At 33.8% G+C, this 12759-nt stretch overlaps 1 protein-coding gene across 3 annotated transcripts in view; it reads left to right on the top strand.

The window, feature by feature from the left end:
- The window catches only part of LOC149527823 (putative sphingolipid transporter spinster homolog 2), a 292780-nt gene that overhangs the window by 35510 nt on the left and 244511 nt on the right, over positions 1 to 12759 (top strand). For all 3 annotated transcript variants that reach the window (XM_089812102.1, XM_089812103.1, XM_089812101.1), the window contains 3 exons: positions 5907 to 6011; positions 6100 to 6175; positions 6677 to 6751. In XM_089812102.1, coding sequence (XP_089668228.1) covers positions 5907 to 6011; positions 6100 to 6175; positions 6677 to 6751 — 256 coding nt within the window. The remainder of the gene's footprint in view (positions 1 to 5906; positions 6012 to 6099; positions 6176 to 6676; positions 6752 to 12759) is intronic.

Genomic DNA, 12759 nt, shown 5'->3' with positions numbered 1-12759 from the left:
TGTAAGTGTTTTTATTAAATTTGAGAGTATCCAGTATGAGACTTTGTGCCTTACTATTTATTCTACTTGAATCCTTATTCGAGACAAATGCATGAGACTTTGGGTTCTTGTTTTTGTTTCACAAAATATAAAAAATAAACTGCTGCCCTTGGTGTTGTTCTTATGTCAATTCCAGGGTCACCGGTATTATCGTAGCAATAAGGTACTCTTTGTTAAGTTGGAAATTTAGAGTTGTATGCAAATCATTCCTGAAAAAGGAGGAATTGATCAATAGAACCATCCCTTTTGTAATTTCAGTTAAGTTCCTATTGAAGCCACCTACGGTAAGAAGGGAACCTCCCCTATTGCTGAGAGGGGAGAGAAATCTTATGAAATGTTGCCTAAAGTCATTGTTTTGTAAGTTGTAGTTAGTAGCGTACAAATTTTTTAGCATAGAATTAATCTTCTGTTTTAGAACTAAGTTGCAGCCATCTTGGTATTTACAAGGCCACCTTGTTTCACTACCTTTTATAGCACATGATGAGGGCATTGGAGCTGTTGAAAAAAGTTAGATGCAAGACGCTTCACTAAATTTTCTCAATCTTAACTTCATTTCTCATATTCATTTTTGCGGCTTTTGAATTTATCCCGGAGTAGCATAATGTTTTGCTAAAACACACCCACATCTTTTGTCATGTTTCTTGTTCCAAAACTCTAGATGGATCACTTTTCAATGTGCTCTCATGGTATCTTACATATCCTCCATAGAATAGTTAGTTCATGTTCAAAATTTGTACAATCTGATAGCCTTTTCTAGAGGATTGTCTGCATAAAAGTTTACATGTGACTGATATTGAAATTTCAACGTTAAGTATTGACAAATAGTAAAATACTGATGTTTTTAATTGGCTTGTATAGTTGCTGGTTGTTTGATATGAACTAACAGAGGAGAGCGAGGTAAAGAAATTTCAACAGTATTGGACATAAACCAATCCAGTATGTTAGAGTTCAATGCTACTGAACTTTCTCCTATTGGATGGTAGATAAAAAGTTGTAAGCATTTCAAGTTATATACTAAATGTTGATGAGATTTGAGATCAGTTGGCTATGCAAACTCTGTTGTTTGTTTAATTAATATGCTGAATACTAATTCATGTTTTTTTTGCTTCCTTCGAATTCTTATCACCCAGTATGCATTGCAAGTGCCAATTGATGCATAAAGGAAAATATGATTGTACCTATACCCGTCCTCAACTGGCAGTGGAAGTGTAATGGATGAAGTTATTGCTGTATCTATACCTGTTGATATATTTTGGTTGTGTATCTCCCATTTTTTCAAGTTTTAATCATTGTATGAAAATGGCTGAAGCTGATCCCGTCTAGATGTGTTCAAAAGTTTCATTTTTGAAGATTTTCTTCTGAATCCAATTACAATAATCTGTATCTTTGTAACATCCATATTCAACAAAAAACTAAGCTGGTCTAGCTGCAGGTATAAAAGGACATTAGGTGGATGGAAGGCTTTCTACGCTCTTCAGAATAGGTGCCGTGAAGCGGAGTTGTGGGATTGGAAAACTATTCAAACCTTGTTTGGTCTTCTTGTGCTGCCAGTTGTTCTTTATGGGTGTGAATTATGGGCCAGCAGCACTACTATAGCACAATGGAAACAAATCGAAGGAATCCAAAAGCGCTTGATTACAAGCAAGTTTAAAATTAAAAGCACTGTTCCATATGACATCATGCTAAGTGAAAAAGGGGCTGCGCCTATTGAGGCACTTGCTATGGTTCGCCTTTTAAGCTATCTAAAAAGAATCGAAAAAATGGAAGAGGATAGATGGCCGAAAGTTGTCTTTAGTGACACACTATGTAAGCGAAAAAGGACATGGATGCAACAAAACATCAAGTGGATGAGTAAATGGAATATTCATTTCAATATGTGCCCCACAAGTAATAAAGAAATAAAGGTCTTTGTTATGGAGAAATTCTACAAGAGAAATTGGGGAAGCGAGATTGGGAGGAAGAAACTATATTATATAAATGAGTTCAACCCCACTTGTGACCAACTCGAAAAAGTGTACATAGGAGCCAACATTTCTTGGAGAGCTAAAATTCTTATTGCTCAGCTGAGAACCAACTCTCACCAACTTCGTTGTGAGACCGGGCGTTGGAAGAGGCCAAAGGAGGCTTGGGAAGAGAGAATTTGCAGATTTTGCAATTCTGGGAAAGTGGAAACTGAACAGCACTTTATTCTAGAATGTGAGGCCTACAAGGATAGCAGGGATAAGTTTGCGGATACTATATGTGACAGTTCTTGGCATAACCTGTTCAACGAAGAGTACATTGAGCAATTGGGGGGGCTCATCATTAGCCTACACAAGAGGCGAACAGTGCTACTTAAGTCTGCTTGAGTTGTCTTGCTGTCCCATAGGCTATTTTTGGCCTCGTGGACGTTAAAATTTTATCTATCTATCTATCTATTCAGGTTTATCAAAACCAATTAACAGTTCTATGCATTTTATATTTTAATCATGCTTACACCTGCCCACTGCTAAAGAAGATGCCCATTGACCTTACATGTTGAGCATTAAGGTTGGAGATCCCACTAACTGTTTTGATGGAGAAGTGTTAGGAACAAACTTGGGTTCATGTTGTGTTGGACCACCATGTGCTCGATAGTCTACAATGTTTTTGTTGGTCGTGTTCATTAACTCTCAATAAGTTTTTATCTCATCTTCTTGTACATTGAAGTTTTTTATCTTTATATCTTAAAGCTGGCTTCAGAAGATTGAGACAGAACTTGAATCTCTTCAGAAACTTTGGTTCCCATGTATCCGTAGTTTCTAGATCCAATCAAGTCTTTACTTTGATGTTGTGCTCCCTTTTTGTTTAATGCGTGTCGTTTTTTGGATTTGTTTCCTACTTCCATTTAAGGAGCCTTTGATTGAAGAAAATATATACTACAATACACTCTCCAATCTGCTTCATACTATTGGTGTCCACCTTTCATGTCAAAAAATTGTGTGAGGCTACTTTGTACTCATCTGTAAGCAAGATAAAATTGTATAATTAAAAAAAATTCAAAACTAATTGTGATGTAAGATTTGAAGCTGTAATTGCTGAAAAATCTAAAAAGCGTATTTTAAAAATCTTTTTTCATATTTATATTTGAAACTTTGGAAAGGGACTACAATATTTAAACGAAAAGAGAAGCATTCTGAATCTAGAATGAAACCAAACAGAACTTTATCATATTCTAAATTCCATTTTCAAGTCAGGCTAGTCTAGGAATAGTATGAGTACTATGCTTAGCATAGAACAGTCTGCACACCAGCTCAAGCCTAATTGAAGAGCAGTATGATACCATGTTTGGCTTGGAAGTTGGAATAGTTTCCTTCAGGCAAAGACATATGAAGAAGACACACTCTACTTAAGATTTGAACTCTGTCTATGTCGTTTTATTTACATGTCGGACAAGATATACTTGTGATTCCCTCATTTATGTTGTTTTATTTACATGTCGGACAAGATATACTTGTGATTCCCTCATTGTTACAAACTGGTGTGATTCCCAACGACCCTAAGATGCTTTATAACTCCTGTTGAAACTCAAGATGCTCTTGACTTTATTGACACTTAAATTGCATTCCCACATTTCCACTATCATCAAATAGATCTACACCATATATCTACATCTGCTACTAACATATATCAATCATTCTTCTAACATTAATTAATCAGGTTTATTCAACTAAGTAATCATTTGTACTTTCCTCCATCGCTCTATTTTAAATAAGCAAAGCCAATCTTTCACAAGGATTGAAGCACACAAGGCTCCAAAATGACTCTTTTTAATCTCCACCGTCCATTATGATTTAATCAAACCTTCACCTTCCATCTCTTATCAATCCTTGCCCCAGTCACATGCACCACTCACATGATGCCGCATATTCTCCCCTACATATGGATCAACCCCAACCATATATTATACAAGATCTAATCTCATCCATCCATCAATAAATTGATGAATCCACAGATCACCTTCACGAGCAACTTACATTCATCTTTAACAAATCAACCAATCACTTTGAGTACAATGCTTAGTTCAATAAGGTTAGTGTGGTAAGAAGTTGGCTACTTTTTAAATTTGTTTTCATGCCTTTTCTTAATTAGAGGTGTAGCTAGGTATAGAGTAGGATTCTTTGTAACTTGTAGGATTGTATTTGAATATGCAAACTGCAATTTCTTTTTTCAACTTAAATACTGTGAGTGAAAAATGTGGACAAATGGCAAACACACTTCTATGAATCCTCACACTCAAGATCAATCAATAAAACTCCATGAAAATGCAAGATCTCAAGAATTGACTCATAGCTTCCTATCATCAATGTGCAAAGGTTTGTAGAGAGGTGGCTCTCATATGAACATAGGTCTTGGTCTTCGCAAGTACATCGAATGAACGGAAGATTCAAATGGACATGAACATGGAAGATATTTCCAAGTCTCCAAGAAAGCTTCAAATTTGCAAGTATAGTAGTAGCATCAAGTGTGTATGAAAAGTATGATCAATCGCAAGAATGCTTCAAGTCCTCAAGGAAATCGCATGAAAGCTCCAAAAACCTGTAGCATAATGGTGATAATAAAATTGCATCATGAAAAATGAAGGAAGGAGGTCTCCTTATATACCAAAGCCAAGAGGCATGAGGAAATTGGAGGGAAATTGAAAATTAAATGAAAGGATGTGACCCACATAAAAAAATGTGCAATTAGCATTTAATTACTGATGTGGAGTGTAAAACTCCATAAAAATTATAAGATGAGAGGTATTTTAAAAATAAAATTATCCCTTTTCTTATAAAGTAAAGTGTGTGACATTTATTTAATTTATTTCTTTTAAAATAAGAAATGTTGCACATAAAATAATGTGAAGAGGGGTTTTATTATATATATAATTAAAAGCAAGCAAATTCCTTTAATTAAATAATACCAAAAATGAAAGTGATCAACCATTTATTTAAAACTAATTAAATAAATTAATTCCAATTTAATCAAGGAAATTGATGTAAAATAATAATGATTAATTAAATAATTCAAATAATTTAATTTGATCAAAGGAAATGATGATGCAAATATTGATTCAAGCTTGAGATAAATTATGAAACTGGGGCACATAGTCAAGGTGATCATTTTTGAGTGCTCGCAAATACAAACTAGAATCATCATATGGATATACTTATCTAAGAAGGGAAAGCTTCTTTTGTCCTTTTGAATGACATGATATTTTCAATGTCATTCTTTTCAGCATGTGAATTTTGTAAAAGAGAAATGACCTCATTGATGGTTTCCTCATTGTATATAGCCATTATTATTAGAAACAATGTTAATTTAAATCAAGGGTCACTGTTTGATGATACCAGAAAATTTTGCAACACAATCACTGTTTTCATTCACAATCAAAATTTAAATGTTTCACTTAGGAAGCAAATTGTTGCTAAATATGACAAGTCTGCCCAATTTAGTTTACGAATTTCACTCAGTTTCGAACTTTTGCCATTAGGGTGATTTCCAATCAATTATGGGACTTGATTTTCCAGCAGTTCAACAATTTTAAAAGTATTGATTATTTATATCGTTGGGTTTTCCTTCATTACTTCATATTTGATAGAGTTATTCTTGAACTTGGCTTATTCATAATATGTTGTGTGTTTATTTATTAATCTAATATGGTTTCATGTTGTATCATGATGAAAGCAAATAGAAAATAAAAAATAACTGCAAAAAAGTCTATATGATCAATATTTAAACTGTTAACATTAGACAAGTTCACATTCTTGATGTAGTTCAGAACTTTATACAGTTCACCTTCTTTGTTATAAATCAGTAATTTTTTTCATCTTTTCTGGGAGTTAATTGGCTGAACTTGTTTGCAGACACAATCCATTCAGGCTAATTGGAGTTGGTTTATCTGTGTGGACTTTTGCTACGGCTGGCTGTGGTTGTTCATTTAATTTCTGGTCCATAACATTTTTCCGCATGTAAGGCTTGCACATTGTGTTACATCTATATGCTAGAATGTAAGAATCAGCTTTTCCATATAGGTTGCTAATCACTGTATTTTTACAGGTTGGTTGGTGTTGGAGAGGCATCATTCATCAGTCTTGCAGCGCCATTTATTGATGATAATGCTCCTTCTGATCAGGTTTGTTTAATGTTTGAGTTCTTAAGTGATAATTTGAAGGAAGAGGATTGTTTGTCAATGAGAAAATAAAATTTGTTTTGCGTTTGCATATTGTGTAAGTTAGCATGGTGGGAATCAATGTATATTTTTGCATTTGAGTCTAGATAAAACAGGTGTGACCTTTTCATTAGTTTTAGCTCACCGTTGTTTCCATCATAACAGATTGTAATGTGCTTCTGCTTAAAGTCATTGGAAACTGGTATAAAGTACTATAAAATATAATTTTCTTTTTCTAGAGCCTCCATGGCAGTCATCTTTATATTGTTGATTATCCTGGTTTTACACTTCTGAGTATATATTGGAAAAGGAATATGTGCATAATTGTTTCTTCTGTCATTTAGAAAGCTACAGGGGGACAGTTATCTTCACTGCTGTTCTAACCATATATTTTATTTTAATTTAATAGATTTCCGTAGTAATGTAATCAACGGTTTCTAATATTTTCTTGTTTTATGGATACAGAAAACAGCTTGGCTTTCAATTTTTTATATGTGCATACCAACAGGAATCGCCATTGGTTATGTGTATGGAGGGCTGGTAAGGATACATGTCTTTGATGCACTTCTCTCTCTCTTGCATTACCATATGATCTTATTTGGTAGAACTAAACTATACTTGGCAATTCTTATCATATATGTTCATGAATAAGTGGAACACCATATGCAATAATATATTATGGGGCATCATACTACCATTCCCTCTCACAAATGGGAAGCGACTTTATGTTATTATGCTACATATTTTTAAACTTAAGGGCTTGGCAAATACATAATTTTTAAAATCTAAAATCATATGGAATAGATGGAAATCCATGTCAGAAAAATACTTTCTCGAGCATTCATAACTAGTCTTACATCTTGCAACAGTTGCAGGATGATATGGTTTGAAAACCCCAACCAGTTCTAACTTCAATTCTAGTGGTCAAACACTAATCATACAAGCTGTGATACCACTGTAAAGAACCCAACCAGTTATAGCTTCAATCCTATAATATCCCTTGTAAAACTGATTAAAATCTGCTGTTATGAAACTCAAGAAATATTGTCAAACATTTAGCATACAATGTTGGAACCTGCTGTTATGAATCTCTGTTTCTCTTCTTTAAGTTTGTAGGCTGCATGAAGTTATGGAATGCTTCTAGCAATGCAAGGTTGTTATAGAAATGATATGGTAGCCGTTTTAGACCTTTGACAAACATATACATGACTGAAATTAACTATTATAGATAATAGACATTAAGACAAACACCCGCCATGCATCCCAAAGTGCTCCTACACCACTAGGCATTTCTACAAACAGTTATAATGCAATCTTGCAACCATTTACAATGGAACAACTAGCAAAGCGGTAACTCTAAATTTTAATTGCAATGTAAGGTAGTTGCAATTACAATAACCAGTTTAATGAAACAAAGAAATTAGGAAACCTGGTTATATACTGTTGCACCAAATATGAAATGGTACGGTGCTTTAAGAATGCCAAATGCCACCCAGAATTAGAGATCGCAGTATGCCAAAAATGGTCCACAACAACAATGAACCCACACTACTTTGTGATATCCCTGTCAAATAAATTATAGATAAATAATAAATCAACAAAATAATAATATAAATAATAAAATAGTTATGATGTATTATAATTATACTAAATATTGCATAATATATTACTTAAAATCTGAGAATAAATATATTATTCCTAATATATAAAATAAATATATTATGCAATAGTATTAAACATACTATTGTTAATATTAATAATAATATATATTAATAAGGGATATCATTTATATGATTATTAATATAATCTATGTTAGTCTATTAATATGTAATCATATTATTATTAATATAATATAATTATCTTTTACGAAAAGACACGACTCTAAGAATGGAAAACAATATATATATATATATATATATATAACATTAACATTGTGAAATCAATTATGTAAAAGTTGAGAAATATGGAGACTATTTATGAAATAAGTCTGCAACCAGCTTAATAGAAAAATATCTAAGTAAAGTCCCAGCAGGGAACATTACAAATGGTATCAGAGCTTCAAGCTTGCCATCCTGTTGGTATTAATGGTTGATATTGAGATTCAGTGGATTATATTTGAAAGATAGATTAAAAATCTATATGCTGAAGAATTTATAAATGTAATAATTTGTGAGGAACTGTTAAAAGTTCACATCCTTGTTCCAAAACTATATTTTATGATTTGTCATATGGAGTAAGTTTCTTCCAAGTGATTTTTTAATAGACCAGTTGAATGAATTGATGGGTTTTCCTGCAACAAAAAATTCAATCCTCAGGCTTATACGTAGATGTGGTTTCTGAGAAGACCTCTTTAATTCTATCTTTATTGTGAAGGACGACATAGTTTTTTCAGTCTCGGTGTTTCAAGTAGATTGTTTGTTCAGACGACGTGCCTGTGTTGCCTTAATCCAAAGAAGCCCATCAAAAACATTTACTCGCTGCTATTATCTTGACCGTAGTTGTGTTGATTGTAAGTTGGGCGGCTATCTGGCACAGATTAAAGTTTAGATTTTTACGATGCTTGCTCCTTTCTGATGGTTGATTAAGTGAACTTGTCACTGAGAATTCCCCCGTCACTGGCTTGTAATGAATTAACCTTCTATTGGCATTATTGACATCACCCTATCTATTTAGTTTAATTGCTGAAGACTCCCAACCTTCTTGCTGTGTTTAGATGACAGAATAAAAATTGCCATTTTATCTCTGAATGGTATCTTTGTTTTTGTTGTATTACACTAAACTCCCATTGCTGTATTCACTACATATTTTGACGGCACATGCTCTGTGTCATAGATGGTGATATGCAAGTATTGGTCACAATTTTGCCACAATTTTATCAATTCATCAACCTTGTTGACTTTCTCCTTCAGAATTTATCCTTTATTGATATGGATTCCTTGCAAGTCGATGCTGCTTGTGAAAACCCCATTTTGACTACATTGGCATCCTTAATATGTTTGTATGAACATGCATCAGCCCTCAATTGCTATTGCTGGATAGTGAATAACGTACAAGCATTCAATCTCTTAGGTAAAACTCTCAACCAAGCCAATACAGTGACATCGTTGTTTGTGAGATAGTGCGGAATCTGCATGTTGAAGCCGTTGGAAATTTCTGGGCATTAAATACTCTCCAGTAATCTGCACACTAGCACTGAAGGAAGAACATTGCATCTGTTAACAGTGAATAATATATATCAATGGCGTGAAATGACAGTGATTGCTGTGAGTAGTCGTCAATGAAAGTTGTGTGCAGCAGTTGGGTAGAATATGTCTAGGCATTGGAAAGTTCCTGAGGAAGGATTGGTTGGGCATTGATTATGTTGGCCACTAAAGATTTGTGAAGGGTTGAAATTAGAAGTGACCACTTGAAGTTATCTGCATATTTATTGATGCTGGTGAAATGCTTGCAACCCCTATTCATAGTTGTTGCTGTATAATTCTCCCTGATATTGAAACAACAGTGATAAGTTGTAACTTATTGAAGAGAGCTCCCAGCATAGGAAGGAAGGTTGGACTGTTATGCTAAACGTATATTCTAGCAAATTGTAAATTGCATACATGTAAGGGATATTTTGTTTGACCAAAAACTCATCAAGAAACTTCCAATCAGAAACCTCTATATTCTATTAAGCATCCTCTTGGAAACATACTGGAACACTATAGGCTTTGTGGACAGAAGTATAAGAGAAGTGTACAGATATAACATAAGGCATCAGAAAGCAGACGAATACTATCAAAGATAAAGATATAGAAGATAGAAGGTAACATAGTGTATTGTTAGCCTGAACTGTATATATATAATGTCTGCCTTAACAATATATACACTTTCAGCACCGATGACCTGTACAGCCAGTAATTGGCAACGACATTACAAAGCTACTATAGTTGCCTGCATTTGATATTTCCAGTTATTGATAACAACAGCAAAGAAGGAAAGACACTCTGTTAATAACACAATACTTTTGCAGCTTTGAGGTAAGTGCATAACCAATTATCTATCATCAATTTACTCCAATAATACCATGCTCAGACATGTTATAATTCTATCTGGAAGGAGAAAAACAGGGATGCAATACAGGAAAGGCTTGTGTAAGTCCAACCAATCGGTTATTCCGAGATGGGTAGGATCAACGTCCCTATTGTTACTTTGAGGTTTGACCAAGATGGGATCAAGTTGCCTTGAGGTCATTCCAAAATGGGATCATGGGCTTGGATCCACAGAAACCTTGAGGAAGATCGTTGCGTTTGGTGTCAAAGCGACCTATTGCATCTTAGTGTTCCTTCTAGACCAGATTCATAATTGGAATAACATGACCTTTTTAATTCACATATAGTTTATTAGTTACTTATAAAGGTAGCCATAGGAGAGAGAACAAAGGTGTATTCAGACTAGTCCAACCAATTGGTTTTTCCGAGATGGGTAGGATCATCATCCTTGTTGTTGCCTTGAGGTTCGACCAAGATGGGATCAAGTTGCCTTGAGGTCATTTCAAGATGGGATTGTGGGCTTGGATCCACAAAAACCTTGAGGAAGATCGTTGTGTTTGGTGCCTAAGCAATCTGTTTACATCCTAAGTGTTCTTTTTGACTAAAGATTGATAATAAATGCAAAACAAAACAAGCATTCCCCTAAGTAGGTCACCTTGCGTGGAAGTATGGGATTGGCTTGGAATAAGTTATCACGACTCACATTTTCTTTGAAACTTATATATACATGTGTACTAATGATCACTTGTGGTTGTAGAATTCTATCGAAGAAGTAAATTTTGTAAATCATCTTCTTGACTTCAGTGAACTATAAGGCATAAATCAAGAACACATGTATTATGTGTCTACATCTTGTCTTTTTCGTGTTTTCATGCATTCATGTGTCTACTTCATGTTTTCATGTGTCTGCTTCAATGTTTTTATGCATTCATATGTCTACTTTGTGTATGCCTTGTGTTTTCATGCTTATGATGTATGCTAAAAATCTTCTTGCATCCAATTATATGTTTTGTTTGATGGTTCTGCAAGAAAAGTTATAGATGACTTTTTTGCTTGAGGACGAGGAAAATCTGAGAGGGGAGGACTGTGATATCCCCATCAAATAAAATGTAGGTAAGTAATAAATCAATAAAATAATAATAATATAGTTATGATTTATTATAATCATACTAAATATGGCATAATATATTACTTCTAAAATATGTGATTAAATATATTATTAATAATATATAAAATAAATATATTATGCAATAGTATTAAAAATACTATTAATAATATTATTAGTAATATATATTAATAGGGGATATAATTTATATTATTATTAATATAATATATGTTATTTTACTAATATATATTTAATATTTATATTATTATTAATTTAATGTAATTATCTTTTATGAAAGGACATGACTAGGAATGGAAAACTATATATATAATATTAACATTGTGAAAGCAATTATTCAGAAGTTAAGAAATGTGGAGAACATTAATGAAATAAGTCTGCAACCAGCTAAATAGAAAAATATCAAAGTAAAGTCCCAGCAGGGGACATTACTTCAACTGCAGTAATCATAGCTCAAACTAATGGTATTGAATTTTCAGAGGTAAATTAATTGAAATGCAGGCCCAATTGTATGCCTTCTACAGTGAGCCAACGCTGCCCATTAAGTCAAAAAAAACAGACCCAATCTGCACTCATGCGGCTAAGGAAATATCACAGCCACTTGGATGCCAAGAATGGAATAGATTCCTTTCCAACTTTCAGCTTTATCAGTAAATGAAACCCTCTAGCTTGGACGCCACTTTCAGACTTAGTTGATTTTCCAATTGCCATACAACAGCGGCAACGGATTGGTGACCAATATTTAGAAATGATTTAACACAATTCACCATGTGTTTCAATGGCTCAAAGCGTTATAGCAGAGAGAGGAATTAGTCCTCACAGCAGTCTCATGAAGAAACGCTCAGCAAACTTCACAAAATGAATAAAATCAAATGTCATGGAATGAATTCTTTTTCTCCATAAAGTCTCTTTTATAATACAAAAGGCAACTTGGCTTCTTCCTGACACCTATCATTAAAGAGCCTTCATCAATACACTCTTCAATTAGAAGCTCTCATTTAATAATTTTAAATAAATAACTCCCAAGCTCAAAGCTTCATGAAGACACTTTTCAGTTAAAAGGCTTCTTCAACACATTCAATTTACACAATTAATGAATCTCAAATCCATTTATTACAGATTAGATGGAGGGTACTAAGGTAATTTATCTACTTAGGTTTAGTTATCCTTCTTGTTTTGAAGGATGAGGTCAACTGATTCCTTAGGACACTCTCTTTTTTTTGGAGAGTGAGTTCTCTTCCTCATCTCGTTATATCTTCTTTTCTATAAAGGCAACCCCATTGCATTTATATACACACTTCACAAAAGACCTAACAGAATACTATCACCCAAGCCCTATTGTCAATTTAGCCACTACCTTGTCATTGTTGCTTGGCTATGGCCGCATAGACGCTGCT

This window comes from Cupressus sempervirens, unplaced genomic scaffold, assembly GCF_028749045.1.
Source record: "Cupressus sempervirens isolate cs-2001-9-10 unplaced genomic scaffold, ASM2874904v1 CseChr00s100002_03, whole genome shotgun sequence".
In the NCBI taxonomy this organism is placed as follows: domain Eukaryota; kingdom Viridiplantae; phylum Streptophyta; class Pinopsida; order Cupressales; family Cupressaceae; genus Cupressus; species Cupressus sempervirens.
Note: the sequence above shows the minus strand (reverse complement) of the source record. Positions and strands in the feature narration are given on the sequence as shown.